The 14454-nt window shown below is 43.4% G+C and overlaps 1 protein-coding gene across 4 annotated transcripts in view; it reads left to right on the forward strand.

Moving 5' to 3' along the window:
* The window catches only part of NRBF2 (nuclear receptor binding factor 2), a 38129-nt gene that overhangs the window by 15897 nt on the left and 7778 nt on the right, over window positions 1-14454 (forward strand). For 3 of the 4 annotated variants that reach the window (XM_070470714.1, XM_070470715.1, XM_070470716.1), the window contains exon 2: window positions 7322-7406. The exons of the other annotated variant lie outside the window; for it this stretch is intronic. In XM_070470714.1, the coding sequence (XP_070326815.1) occupies window positions 7322-7406 (85 nt within the window). The remainder of the gene's footprint in view (window positions 1-7321; window positions 7407-14454) is intronic. 4 annotated transcript variants of the gene reach the window in all.

Raw genomic sequence — 14454 nt, forward strand, 5'->3', positions numbered from 1 at the left:
ACTATTATCTATCCTGGAGGATGTTCTTTAAGCACTTGAAGAATGTATTTTTTTGCTTTCGGATAAAATGTTCTGTATATAATGAAACAGATATAAATAAATGATCATATAATCTTTGCTTTAAGAAGGATCTTTAAAGATTGTTTTAAAAATAAGAACTACATGAAAGTAAGTGTTGTACAGTATCTTTAGTTGAAAGAGAATGCAGTTTAGTCTCTTCCACCACATTATACATTTTATGGTGGTAGATAGCTCTGATGCTTTTAAATTCTTCTTTTTAAAGATAATATTTATTCGACTGTGTTGGGTCTCAGTTGTAGCACACAGGCTCTTTGTCAGCGTGCATGGACTCTTTGTGGCAGCATGCCAGCTTCTCTCTAGCTATAGCACTCAGGCTTGGGGCCTGCGGTGGGTGGGTTTAGTTACCCCACTGCATGTGGAATCTTGGTTCCCTGACCAGGGATGGAACCGACGTCCCCTGCATTGGAAGGCAGGTTTTAAACCACTGGACCACCAGGCAAGTCCCTGTTACTGTCTTTTAACTTGTTTAATTTTCACAACATTCTCATCCTTTTTTTTTTTAATTAATTAATTAATTTTACTTTACAACACTGTATTGGTTTTGCCATACATTGACTTGAATCCGCTATGGGTGTACATGTGTTCCCCATCCTGAACCCCCCTCCTACCTCCCTCCCTATCCCATCCCTCTGGGTCATCCCAGTGCACTAGCCCCGAGTACCCTGTCTCATGCATTGAACCTGGACTGGTGATTTGTTTCACATATGATAATTTAAATGTTTCAGTGCCGTTCTCCCATATCATCCCGCCCTCGCCCTCTCCCTCTCCCGCAGAGTCCAAAAGACTGTTCAGTACATCAGTGTCTCTCTTGCTGTCTCTTATACAGGGTTGTCATTACCATCTTTCTAAGTTCCATATATATGCATTAGTATACTGTATTGGAGTTTTTCTTTCTGACTTACTTCACTCTGTATAATAGGCTCCAGTTTCATCCACCTCATTAGAACTGATTCAAATGTATTCTTTTTAATGGCTGAGTAATACTCCATTGTGTATATGTACCACAGTTTTCTTATCCATTTGTCTGCTGATGGACATCTAGGTTGCTTCCATGTCCTGGCTGTTATAAACAGTGCCACGATGAACACTGGGGTACATGTGTCTCTTTCAATTCTGGTTTCCTCAGTGTGTCTGCCCAGCAGCAGGATTGCTGGGTCATATGACAGTTCTATTTCCAGTTTTTTAAGGAATCTCCCCACTGTTCTCCATAGTGGCTGTACTAGTTTGCATTCCCACCAACAGTGTAAGAGGGTTCCCTTTTCTCCACACCCTCTCCAGCATTTATTGCTTGTAGACTTATGGATAGCGGCCATTCTGACTGGTGTGAAGTGGTACCTCATTGTGGTTTTGATTTGCATTTCTCTGATAATGAGTGATGTTGAGCATCTTTTCATGTGTTTGTTAACCATCTGTATGTCTTCTTTGGAGAAACGTCTGTTTAGTTCTTTGGCCCATTTTTTGATTGGGTCTTTTATTTTCCTGGAATTGAGCTGCAGGAGTTGCTTGTATATTTTTGAGATTACTTATTTGTCAGTTGCTTCATTTGCTATTATTTTCTTCCATTCTGAAGGCTGTCTTTTCACCTTGCTTATAGTTTCCTTTGTTGTGCAGAAGCTTTTAATTTTAATTAGGTCCCATTTGTTCATTTTTGCTTTTATTTCCAATATTCTAGGAGGTGGGTCATAGAGGATCCTGCTGTGGTTCATGTCGGAGAGTGTTTTGCCTATGTTTTCCTCTAGGAGTTTTATAGTTTCTGGTCTTACGTTTAGATCTTTAATCCATTTTGAGTTTATTTTTGTGTATGGTGTTAGAAAGTGTTCTAGTTTCATTCTTTTACAAGTGGTTGACAAGTTTTCCCAGCACCACTTGTTAAAGAGATTGTCTTTTCTCCATTGTATATTCTTGCCTCCTTTGTCAAAGATAAGGTGTCCATAGGTGCGTGGATTTATCTCTGAGCTCTCTATTTTGTTCCATTGATCTATATTTCTGTCTTTGTGCCAGTACCATACTGTCTTGATGACTGTGGCTTTGTAGTAGAGCCTGAAGTCAGGCAGGTTGATTCCTCCAGTTCCATTCTTCTTTATCGAGATTGCTTTGGCTATTTGAGGTTTTTTTGTATTTCCATACAAATTGTGAAATTATTTGTTCTAGTTCTGTGAAGAATACCGTTGGTAGCTTGATAGGGATTGCATTGAATCTATAGATTGCTTTGGGTAGTATAGCCATTTTCACAATATTGATTCTTCCAATCCATGAACACGGTATGTTTCTCCATCTGTTTGTGTCCTCTGTGATTTCTTTCATCAGTGTTTTATAGTTTTCTATGTATAGGTCTTTTGTTTCTTTAGGTAGATTTATTCCTAAGTATTTTATTCTTTTTGTTGCAATGGCGAATGGAATTGTTTCCTTACTTTCTCTTTCTGTTTTCTCATTTTTAGTGTATAGGAATGCAAGGGATTTCTGTGTGTTAATTTTATATCCTGCAACTTTACTATACTCATTGATTAGCTCTAGTAATTTTCTGGTGAAGTCTTTAGGGTTTTCTATGTAGAGGATCATGTCATCTGCAAACAGTGAGCGTTTTACTTCTTTTCCTATCTGGATTCCTTTTATTTCTTTTTCTGCTCTGATTGCTGTGGCCAAAACTTCCAAAACCATATTGAATAGTAGTGGTGAGAGTGGGCACCCTTGTCTTGTTCCTGATTTTAGGGGAAATGTTTTCAGTTTTTCATGACCGGGGATAATGTTTGCTGAAGGTTTGTCATATATAGCTTTTATTATGTTGAGGTATGTTCCCTCTTTTCCTGCTTTCTGGAGGGTTTTTATCATAAATGGATGTTGAATTTTGTCAAAGGCTTTCTCTGCATCTATTGAGATAATCATATGGTTTTTATTTTTCAATTTGTTAATGTGGTGTATTACATTGATTTGTGGATATTTAAGAATCCTTGCATCCCTGGGATAAAGCCCACTTGGTCATGATGTATGATCTTTTTAATATGTTGTTGGATTCTGTTTGCTAGAATTGTTAAGGATTTTTGTATCTATGTTCATCAGTGATATTGGCCTATAGTTTTCTTTTTTTATGGCATCTTTGTCAGGTTTTGATATTAAGGTGAAAAACATTCTTATCTTAAAGATGAGAAAACTTGGGCAAGAAGTTAAGAAAGCCAAGTTCCGGTATCTAATAAGTGCTCAAGCTGAGATTTGAAAACCTCAACAGTCAGCATTTGCTGGGTGTCTAACAAGAACTTGGTGTAGGACCTGTATTTTAATAGGGAATTTGATTGGTCATGTGCCAGATAATGAGAGTAGGTATGCATTTTAAAATGAGATGTAACTCCTGAATTGGCAGAGTGCTCAGAGATTGGATTTTATATGGAGAAGTTTTAGGGGAGCTGGGAGAGACATGAGGTCCTGGTCTTACCACTTGAAAACTTTTGGTTTCTTTGGTTTTGAAATGAAAAAAAAAAAGAAAAGTTTATTTCATAACATAGAAAGAAACTCAAAAGGGCTTAAAGACGTAACATGACAACATTAAACTCCTAGAAAGAACATAGGCAAAACATTCTCTGACATAAATCATGGCAGTGTTTTCCTAGGGTAGTCTCCCAAGGCAATAGAAATAAAAGCAGAAATAAACAAATGGGACCTAATCAAACTTACAAGCTTTTGCATTGCAAAAGAAGCCATAAACAAAAAGACAGCCTACAGAATGGGAGAAAATATTTGCAAGCTATGTGACTGACAAGGGCTTAATTTCCAAAATATTCTAACAGCTCATAACAAAAAAACAAACAACTCAATTAAAAATGGGCAGAACACCCAAATAGACATTGCTTCAAAGAAGATATACAGATGGCCAGTAGGCACATGAAAAGATGTTCAACATCACTAATAGAGAAATTCAAATCAAAGCTACAGTGAGATACCATCTCACATCAGTCAGAATGACCATCTTTAAAAAAAACTCTACAAATTAAAAATGCTGGAGAGAAACAAGGGAATTCTACACTGTTGGTGGGAATGTAAGTTGGTACAGCTGCTGTGAAGAACAGTGTTGGGGTTCCTTAAACTAAAAATAGCTATACATATGATCCGGCAGTCTCACTCCTGTGCATATATCCAGACGCAACTCCTACTTAAAAAGATACATTCACACCTATTTTCATAGCAGCACTATTACAATACCCCACACATGGTTCATGGACAGGTGAATGGATATAGGTGTTGTGTCATATATACACATGGAATATTACTCAGCCACAAAAGAAAAAAATGAAATAATGCTATTCGAGGCAACATGGATGGGCCTGGAGGTTATCATAACAAGTGAAGTAATAAGTCAGAAAGACAAATATGAGATCACTTATATGTGGTATTTAAAATATGACACAAATGAACTTTTCTGTGAAACAGAAACAGTCTCACAGAAAACTTATGGTTAGCAAAGGGGAAATGGGGTGGGACCGCTTGGAATTAGCAGACATAGACTATAGTATATAAAGAAGATAACCAACAAGGACCAACTGTATAACACAGGGAACTATATCCAATATCCTGTAATAAACCATAATGATAAAGGATATGAGAAAGAAAAAATATTTTCTTATTGTGAAACTTGTAGTTTAACTAGGGAGCTTGATAAATATGGTCCAAGGTAGAAAGGGATTGATGTCATTGGACAGAAATTAAAGACACAGCGTTAGAATGAGGTAACCCCAGAGAGCATCTCATCCCTGCTTCTCAAGTGTGTCTGGGAACCTGTGGGTCTAGCTTTACCAGTGGAATCTGAGGTCCTACTGAAGAAGAGTCTACATGTATTCTGCAGGGGATTCAGATTCAGTTAAAACTTGAGAAGCACAGATGTGGTCTAACTCCATCATTTTACAGGTGAGGAAGCAGACCCTGAAGACCCAGGTAATTTGGCTGGTTTAGTGGGAGAGTGAGGACTTGTGCCCATGCCCCAAATTCTTCGTGGGCTTTGCCGACACTGTGCCATCCTAGTTAGAAGGTACTTTTGGATTTCAGAGAACTCTGTCTCTTCTGGAGGACTTCTTTCAAAGCCTAGAGAGGTATAGGAATGTGCTGATTCTTTCATTTCTCCCCTCTACCTAGAACCTGAGTGTCACTTGCTTCAGCTGTACTCAGAATACATTTCATGGAGAAATCATGTTGGTTGTAACTTTGTTTTCTTTCCAAAGATCTCTATCATTTCTGGATACTATCTAATATGCCTGTGTTCAGAACATGTTTTTTTCCTTCAGTCCAAGACTCCATGGTTGAAATTATTTTCAGCCCATAGCCATTTCCTGTCGTTCCCCCCCCCCGACCTTTTTTAGGAATGAATTGAAACTTAGAGAAAAAGTTTGTTTACTGTTTGAAGAGTAAGAAGCCTCTGAAACAATTGGAAGAATAATCTTGTTTCTAAGAGTGTTACTTCTTCCTTACTAAAATAGAAACAGGAGACATATAAACAGCATGCATTTGCTAGAAGTGCATATGTAAATAGCATGCATGCATTGCTAGAAGTGTACTGTTCCCTGCTTTTGTCTTCACCTGTTTTCCACTGAGCATGATTTGTAAGCATGCTCAGAGTATTTCTAATCTCAGTTACAAGAGTGATCCTTTGACATGGTTTTACGAGGCATCAGTGGCACATTTTTTGAAAAGCATTCAAGGCGAATCATTTTATACCTGACACAGATTTGATTTTTGCTGTTAAACACACTAAGGTAAAGTACAGAGAACATACAATTTTCCATCTCTGATTTTTTTTTTTTAATTAAAATGTTTTTGACCACACCATGTGGCTTATGGGATCTCAGTTCCCTGACCAGGGATTGAACCTGGGCCATGGCAGTGAAAGCACTGATTCCTAACCACTAGACCATCAGGGATCTCCCAAATTTGCCATCTATAATTTTTAAATGTACAGTTCAGTAGTGTTAAGAATATTCACACTTTTGTGCAGCAGATATCCAGAACTTTTTCATCTTGTAAAAATGAAACTCTACACCCATTGAATGAGAATGTCCCATCTTTCTTTCCCCTGGTTTCTGGCAACCACCATTCTACTTTCATGTTTTATGAATTTGACTACTTTAGATATGTCTTTGGGCTTCCCAGATATCTCAGTGGTAAAGAGTCAGCCTGCTGACACAGGAGATGAGGGTTCAATCCCTGGCCTGGAGGATCCCTGGAGAAGGGAATGGCAACCCACTTCAGTATTCTTGCCTGGAGAATCCCATGGACAGAGGAGTCTGGTGGGCTGCAGTCCATGGGGTCACAGAGAGTCACGACATGACTGAAAGACTGAGCACAGATACCTCATAAGTGGGGTCATATAGTATTTGTTTTTTTTTTAAGTGGCTCATTTTATATTTCATTAGTAGCTTAAAGTCCTTAAAGTTCATCCATGTTACAGCATGTGTCGGTTTTCTCTCTCTTCAGGCTAATTTTACACTGTACATATATACCATGTTTTAAGTTTATTTTTCTATTGATGCTTAGGTTACTTCCTCTTTTTGACTACTGTGAATAATGCTGTTATGAACATACGTGTATAGTGCTTTTTTCACTTTGAGTAGCTTTGTTAAATTATCTGTGAGTTTGTTAGTGAGGAAAACATTAGCTTAGTTGGAAGAGTTCCATTTCTTTTTCCTTGCCTGCTAACTATATAAGATATGTGACCACTGTAAGTCTAGGGAGCTCCTTTTGTAAGAGGTGAAACACATTTCACAGAACTGTAATAATTCTTAAATGTAACACAGATGTAAGGAGACAAATGACTACTTCGTTAATCCATATGCGTTCAGTACTTCTGAGTTAGTTGTTCAGGTGAGTTGTAACTGAGAAAATATCCACCATAACATTAAATATTGGTATCATTAATTCCTCAACTGTATAATGAATTTTTTATCTTTAAAATGTAAATAGTAACTTTAATGTTGAAAAGGAAGAATGAGTTAAAAAATAAGAAAGTATACATTTTGAGTAACAATCTGATTTTAACTCTTGGTTAATCTCCTTGAAGGAATTAGTGCCTGGTATTAACCTTGATAGTTTATTAGTAGAGTTGAAAGAAGTTACCAGTCCTTTCAGATACTACACATTAGATTTCCCCAGTTTCAGATAGAGTTGTAATGGTTTGGCATATGTTGCAACAAACAGCATTACTGTCTTAAAAGTTTTTTTTTTTTTTTTTCAATTAAAGAACTCAGGAATGTTTGTCTTCTAGGCCCATCAACAGAGCAGACGAGCAGATCGCTTGTTAGCTGCAGGGAAATACGAAGAGGCTATTTCTTGTCACAAAAAGGCTGCAGGTGAGTATTCTTTTTAAGTAGTACTGAGTCTGAAACTGTTGGGCAGTTTCTTTTTTCCAATATCTCTCAACACAGTATTTAGAATGAAAGTCACAAGAGTAATGATGTGTTATTGCCCTGCGTATACACCACACTGACACTGCTGACCCCCTGGAACACAGCTTAGAATATTTTTCAAGTGAGTGTGTTAGATTTTCCAGCTCCTCTTAGCCTGGTCTTTCTAAGTCATGGAAATTGGATATGCCGTATTGGTAAATGATTCCTGGACACAACTTTCTGAGCCGGAAGATCCCAGAGACAGAATTGATTGCCTTAAGTGTCTGTTGGTTCATCTTAGTTGTTATAGAGGAGTTTGGATTTCAAATATTTAGCCATTTTGGGTTCTGGAATTAATAACTAATTTAATTCCAGCCAGTTAATTTTCACTGAGTTTCTGTTTCCTAAGGTGCTGATAATGGAAAAGCCATTGAAACCCTTTCCTGTGGTCTTTCTTTAGCTTCCCTTCTGAAAGTTTCATCTATACATTCATGCCTATAGTATCATGCCGCTGATGACATTTAGAATTACTGGATTCCTTTCAAACACCTTATTTTATCCCAGTCATAAAAGTTAGTGGTGTATGTTGAACTCAGAAATAGCTCTGTAGGGTCTGTTTTGTACAGACGGTTTCTGCTGGCTGAGTAACAAACCTAAAAGCTTAGGAGTGGGAGTGGTCCATCCAGAATCGGTGTGGCCACCATTCTTTGAGCAGGCCCTGTAGTCTTCCTGCTAGAGAAAGGCACTTCCTTTCCCTGAGGCCAGTAGTCAGCGTCCTGTTTTTTTCCTGGCAGAATCTTCTCCTATGTTGCCTTACTGCTGAAATATAGACTGCATAGTGGAGACTGGCTTAGAAAAGTCCTTCTGTGTCAGTGATTTTTGCCTTCAAGTCAGTAATTTTAAGAGAAAATTTCAAGTCTTACTATTGAAGAGTTAGTTTTGCCACTGAAGTGTACCCTTCAGCTGTAGGGCTGAGCACATTGTATGTATCCCATAAATCTTTGTGGTTTTTAATTTATTATTAGCACTACTTGGCCATGCCTCACAGCATGGATTGTGTGTTGATTGGTAGAATATTCTTTTTTTTTTTCCCCAGAGAAGGAAGGATTTATTACTTGTAGCAAGAAAAGAGAACACTTGCTTTCCCAAAGCAGTGTCTGATTGGTAGGATATTCTGAGTATATAAAAGGTATAAAAGTTATTTTTTTTTTAAGATTTATTTATTAATTTTATTTTTGGCTGTGCTAGGTCTTTGTTGCAGTGCCCCAGCTTTTCGCGGTGGCGGCTTCTCCTGTCTCGGAGCACAGGGTCGAGGGCACACGGGCTACAGTAATTGCATGCACAGCCTGGGCTCAGTCCTTGTGGCTTGCAGGATTAGGTGCTCAGCAGCACGTGGGATCTTCCCTTCTTGCTTGAGAGGGAAGTCTCTTTCATCCTAGTCTATATTCCTGTCTTCATTGGAAGACTTAAAATTAATGTTGGGCTTTAAACACCTCTCCCCCTTTCTCTTTATCTAAATTCTGTGACTTTCTCAGGGGTAGAAAAGATAAAGGCAATCTGTTGGATTCCATTAGCTCTAACTTTGGAGGTGCAACTTTAAGTGTGATTACTTAATCCCACCCAGCCGATTTGATTTGGAGTTTAGACTTGTTTGAAAATAGCCTTGTGTTGTGTTTCAGAGTAGAGTTGTGAATGTAATGCTAGTTTGAGAGTTAATGTGGATGGAATGAACTCTGTTTTCTAAATTGCGTTTAACATCTAGGCTTGAACAGAGCTGTTTTGGGAGGTGTAGATGTAAATATATCCTGAGAGTAAGCAACTTAGTGTTTGGAAATCATGTTAGAGACACAACAGGGGAAGGTCGTCATCTGAGGAATGTTGGGAACAAAAGCCTGAAGTGAGAGAATTCACCAGCAGAAGAAGAGGCCTCAGCTGGAGAGCGGAGGAGACCCTGAGACTCCAGTGCTAAGGACTCATATCCTCTGTGCTTGGTAGTGTTCTGATAGTGCTTTGTGAATGTGTAGAAATACAGAGGTTACTTGATCAGCTGAGATACCAAGCTCAGAAAGAAAAAGCCATCTAAATCTGAAGGGGGTAGGGAGGAGGAGGAGGTGTAGTTATTTTTACCACCTTATATTGAAAAAAAAGTTAAAGAAGCTATAAACTGCCGAGAATTCCCCACTGTTAGAGGACCCTTGCTTTAGATCCTTGACTGGCAGCGGTAACTGGGTTGCTGTAATTCTCCCTTGGCAGTCTTATGCAGTCCAGTCTCTAAGTGGATTTCTTTTCTTTTACAGACAGCAAAAAGGGCAAAAGCTTAAATTGGAAGTTAGTAACAGCCATTAACAATGTTTAGAACTCAAAGTGAACTCTTCGGAAGGTGAACAGACTTGAGGGTGTGTGTTTATATGTACTTGAAAATAGATCTTGACCTGAAGACCTTCTCTGAGACTGTGCTGTCACAGAAATGATTCGGAGCACATCTGTCTTTGTCGTTCAGAGTCAGTGCTGTGTGTGTGCAGAGTCAGTGCTGTGTGTGCAGAGTCAGTGCTGTGTGTGTTTGCAGAGTCAGTGCTGTGTGCGTGTGCAGAGTCAGTGCTGTGTGTGTGTGCAGAGTCAGTGCTGTGTGTGTGCAGTCAGTGCTGTGTGTGTGCACAGTCAGTGCTGTGTGTGCACAGTCAGTGCTGTGTGTGTGCACAGTCAGTGCTGTGTGTGCACAGTCAGTGCTGTGTGTGCACAGTCAGTGCTGTGTGTGCAGTCAGTGCTGTGTGTGCACAGTCAGTGCTGTGTGTGTGCACAGTCAGTGCTGTGTGTGCACAGTCAGTGCTGTGTGTGCACAGTCAGTGCTGTGTGTGTGCACAGTCAGTGCTGTGTGTGCAGTCAGTGCTGTGTGTGTGCACAGTCAGTGCTGTGTGTGCACAGTCAGTGCTGTGTGTGTGCAGTCAGTGCTGTGTGTGTGCACAGTCAGTGCTGTGTGTGCAGAGTCAGTGCTGTGTGTGTGCACAGTCAGTGCTGTGTGTGTGCACAGTCAGTGCTTGTGTGTGCAGTCAGTGCTGTGTGTGTGCACAGTCAGTTGCTGTGCACAGTCAGTGCTGTGTGTGTCAAGTCAGTGCTGTGTGTGTGCTGTAGTTGGCAGTGCGTGTGTGTGTGCAGTCAGTGCTGTTGTGTGGGAGTCAGTGCTGGTGTGGTGCAAGTCAGTGCTGTGTGTGTGCAGAGTCAGTGCTGTGTGATGTCAGCATCAGTGCTGTTTGTGCAAGTCAGTGCTGTGTGTGCAAGTCAGTGCTGTGTGTGCAGAGTCAGTGCTGTGTGTGTGCAAGTCAGTGCTGTGTGTGCAATCAGTGCTGTGTGTGTGCAGAGTCAGTGCTGTGTGTGTGCAGAGTCAGTGCTGTGTGTGCACAGTCAGTGCTGTGTGTGTGCACAGTCAGTGCTGTGTGTGTGCACAGTCAGTGCTGTGTGTGTGCACAGTCAGTGCTGTGTGTGTGCACAGTCAGTGCTGTGTGTGTGCACAGTCAGTGCTGTGTGTGTGCAGAGTCAGTGCTGTGTGTGCAGAGTCAGTGCTGTGTGTGTGCACAGTCAGTGCTGTGTGTGCAGAGTCAGTGCTGTGTGTGCAGAGTCAGTGCTGTGTGTGTGCAGAGTCAGTGCTGTGTGTGTGCACAGTCAGTGCTGTGTGTGTGCACAGTCAGTGCTGTGTGTGCACAGTCAGTGCTGTGTGTGCACAGTCAGTGCTGTGTGTGTGCACAGTCAGTGCTGTGTGTGTGCACAGTCAGTGCTGTGTGTGCAGAGTCAGTGCTGTGTGTGTGCACTTCAGTGCTGTGTGTGTGCAGAGTCAGTGCTGTGTGTGTGCAGAGTCAGTGCTGTGTGTGTGCAGAGTCAGTGCTGTGTGTGTGCACAGTCAGTGCTGTGTGTGCAGAGTCAGTGCTGTGTGTGCAGAGTCAGTGCTGTGTGTGTGCAGAGTCAGTGCTGTGTGTGTGCAGAGTCAGTGCTGTGTGTGTGCAGAGTCAGTGCTGTGTGTGCAGAGTCAGTGCTGTGTGTGTGCAGAGTCAGTGCTGTGTGTGTGCAGAGTCAGTGCTGTGTGTGCAGAGTCAGTGCTGTGTGTGCAGAGTCAGTGCTGTGTGTGTGCAGAGTCAGTGCTGTGTGTGTGCAGAGTCAGTGCTGTGTGTGTGCGCAGTCAGTGGTGTGTGTGCACAGTCAGTGCTGTGTGTGTGCAGAGTCAGTGCTGTGTGTGTGCAGAGTCAGTGCTGTGTGTGTGCAGAGTCAGTGCTGTGTGTGTGCAGAGTCAGTGCTGTGTGTGTGCAGAGTCAGTGCTGTGTGTGTGCAGAGTCAGTGCTGTGTGTGCAGAGTCAGTGCTGTGTGTGTGCAGAGTCAGTGCTGTGTGTGCAGAGTCAGTGCTGTGTGTGTGCAGAGTCAGTGCTGTGTGTGTGCAGAGTCAGTGCTGTGTGTGCAGAGTCAGTGCTGTGTGTGTGCAGAGTCAGTGCTGTGTGTGTGCAGAGTCAGTGCTGTGTGTGCAGAGTCAGTGCTGTGTGTGTGCAGAGTCAGTGCTGTGTGTGCAGAGTCAGTGCTGTGTGTGTGCAGAGTCAGTGCTGTGTGTGTGCAGAGTCAGTGCTGTGTGTGCAGAGTCAGTGCTGTGTGTGTGCAGAGTCAGTGCTGTGTGTGTGCAGAGTCAGTGCTGTGTGTGCAGAGTCAGTGCTGTGTGTGTGCAGAGTCAGTGCTGTGTGTGTGCAGAGTCAGTGCTGTGTGTGTGTGCAGAGTCAGTGCTGTGTGTGTGCAGAGTCAGTGCTGTGTGTGTGCAGAGTCAGTGCTGTGTGTGTGCAGAGTCAGTGCTGTGTGTGCAGAGTCAGTGCTGTGTGTGTGCAGAGTCAGTGCTGTGTGTGCAGAGTCAGTGCTGTGTGTGCAGAGTCAGTGCTGTGTGTGTGCAGAGTCAGTGCTGTGTGTGCAGAGTCAGTGCTGTGTGTGTGCAGAGTCAGTGCTGTGTGTGTGCAGAGTCAGTGCTGTGTGTGCAGAGTCAGTGCTGTGTGTGTGCAGAGTCAGTGCTGTGTGTGCAGAGTCAGTGCTGTGTGTGTGCAGAGTCAGTGCTGTGTGTGTGCAGAGTCAGTGCTGTGTGTGTGCAGAGTCAGTGCTGTGTGTGTGCAGAGTCAGTGCTGTGTGTGTGCAGAGTCAGTGCTGTGTGTGCAGAGTCAGTGCTGTGTGTGTGCAGAGTCAGTGCTGTGTGTGTGCAGAGTCAGTGCTGTGTGTGTGCAGAGTCAGTGCTGTGTGTGCAGAGTCAGTGCTGTGTGTGCAGAGTCAGTGCTGTGTGTGTGCAGAGTCAGTGCTGTGTGTGTGCAGAGTCAGTGCTGTGTGTGTGCAGAGTCAGTGCTGTGTGTGTGTGCAGAGTCAGTGCTGTGTGTGTGCAGAGTCAGTGCTGTGTGTGTGCAGAGTCAGTGCTGTGTGTGTGCAGAGTCAGTGCTGTGTGTGTGCAGAGTCAGTGCTGTGTGTGCAGAGTCAGTGCTGTGTGTGTGCAGAGTCAGTGCTGTGTGTGTGCAGAGTCAGTGCTGTGTGTGTGCAGAGTCAGTGCTGTGTGTGTGCAGAGTCAGTGCTGTGTGTGCAGAGTCAGTGCTGTGTGTGTGCAGAGTCAGTGCTGTGTGTGTGCAGAGTCAGTGCTGTGTGTGTGCAGAGTCAGTGCTGTGTGTGTGCAGAGTCAGTGCTGTGTGTGTGCAGAGTCAGTGCTGTGTGTGTGCACAGTCAGTGCTGTGTGTGTGCAGAGTCAGTGCTGTGTGTGTGCAGAGTCAGTGCTGTGTGTGTGCAGAGTCAGTGCTGTGTGTGTGCAGAGTCAGTGCTGTGTGTGTGCAGAGTCAGTGCTGTGTGTGTGCAGAGTCAGTGCTGTGTGTGTGCAGAGTCAGTGCTGTGTGTGTGCAGAGTCAGTGCTGTGTGTGTGCAGAGTCAGTGCTGTGTGTGTGCAGAGTCAGTGCTGTGTGTGTGCAGAGTCAGTGCTGTGTGTGTGCAGAGTCAGTGCTGTGTGTGTGCAGAGTCAGTGCTGTGTGTGTGTGCAGAGTCAGTGCTGTGTGTGTGCAGAGTCAGTGCTGTGTGTGTGCAGAGTCAGTGCTGTGTGTGTGCAGAGTCAGTGCTGTGTGTGTGCAGAGTCAGTGCTGTGTGTGTGCAGAGTCAGTGCTGTGTGTGTGCAGAGTCAGTGCTGTGTGTGTGCAGAGTCAGTGCTGTGTGTGTGCAGAGTCAGTGCTGTGTGTGTGCAGAGTCAGTGCTGTGTGTGTGCACAGTCAGTGCTGTGTGTGCAGAGTCAGTGCTGTGTGTGTGCAGAGTCAGTGCTGTGTGTGTGCAGAGTCAGTGCTGTGTGTGTGCAGAGTCAGTGCTGTGTGTGTGCAGAGTCAGTGCTGTGTGTGTGCAGAGTCAGTGCTGTGTGTGTGCAGAGTCAGTGCTGTGTGTGTGCAGAGTCAGTGCTGTGTGTGCAGAGTCAGTGCTGTGTGTGTGTGCAGAGTCAGTGCTGTGTGTGTGCAGAGTCAGTGCTGTGTGTGTGCAGAGTCAGTGCTGTGTGTGTGCAGAGTCAGTGCTGTGTGTGCAGAGTCAGTGCTGTGTGTGTGCAGAGTCAGTGCTGTGTGTGTGCAGAGTCAGTGCTGTGTGTGTGCAGAGTCAGTGCTGTGTGTGTGCAGAGTCAGTGCTGTGTGTGTGCAGAGTCAGTGCTGTGTGTGTGCAGAGTCAGTGCTGTGTGTGTGCAGAGTCAGTGCTGTGTGTGTGCAGAGTCAGTGCTGTGTGTGTGCAGAGTCAGTGCTGTGTGTGTGCAGAGTCAGTGCTGTGTGTGTGCAGAGTCAGTGCTGTGTGTGTGCAGAGTCAGTGCTGTGTGTGTGCAGAGTCAGTGCTGTGTGTGTGCAGAGTCAGTGCTGTGTGTGTGCAGAGTCAGTGCTGTGTGTGTGCAGAGTCAGTGCTGTGTGTGTGCAGAGTCAGTGCTGTGTGTGTGCAGAGTCAGTGCTGTGTGTGCAGAGTCAGTGCTGTGTGTGTGCAGAGTCAGTGCTGTGTGTGTGCAGAG

The sequence above is a fragment of the Odocoileus virginianus genome, chromosome 7, assembly GCF_023699985.2.
Source record: "Odocoileus virginianus isolate 20LAN1187 ecotype Illinois chromosome 7, Ovbor_1.2, whole genome shotgun sequence".
NCBI lineage: Eukaryota > Metazoa > Chordata > Mammalia > Artiodactyla > Cervidae > Odocoileus > Odocoileus virginianus.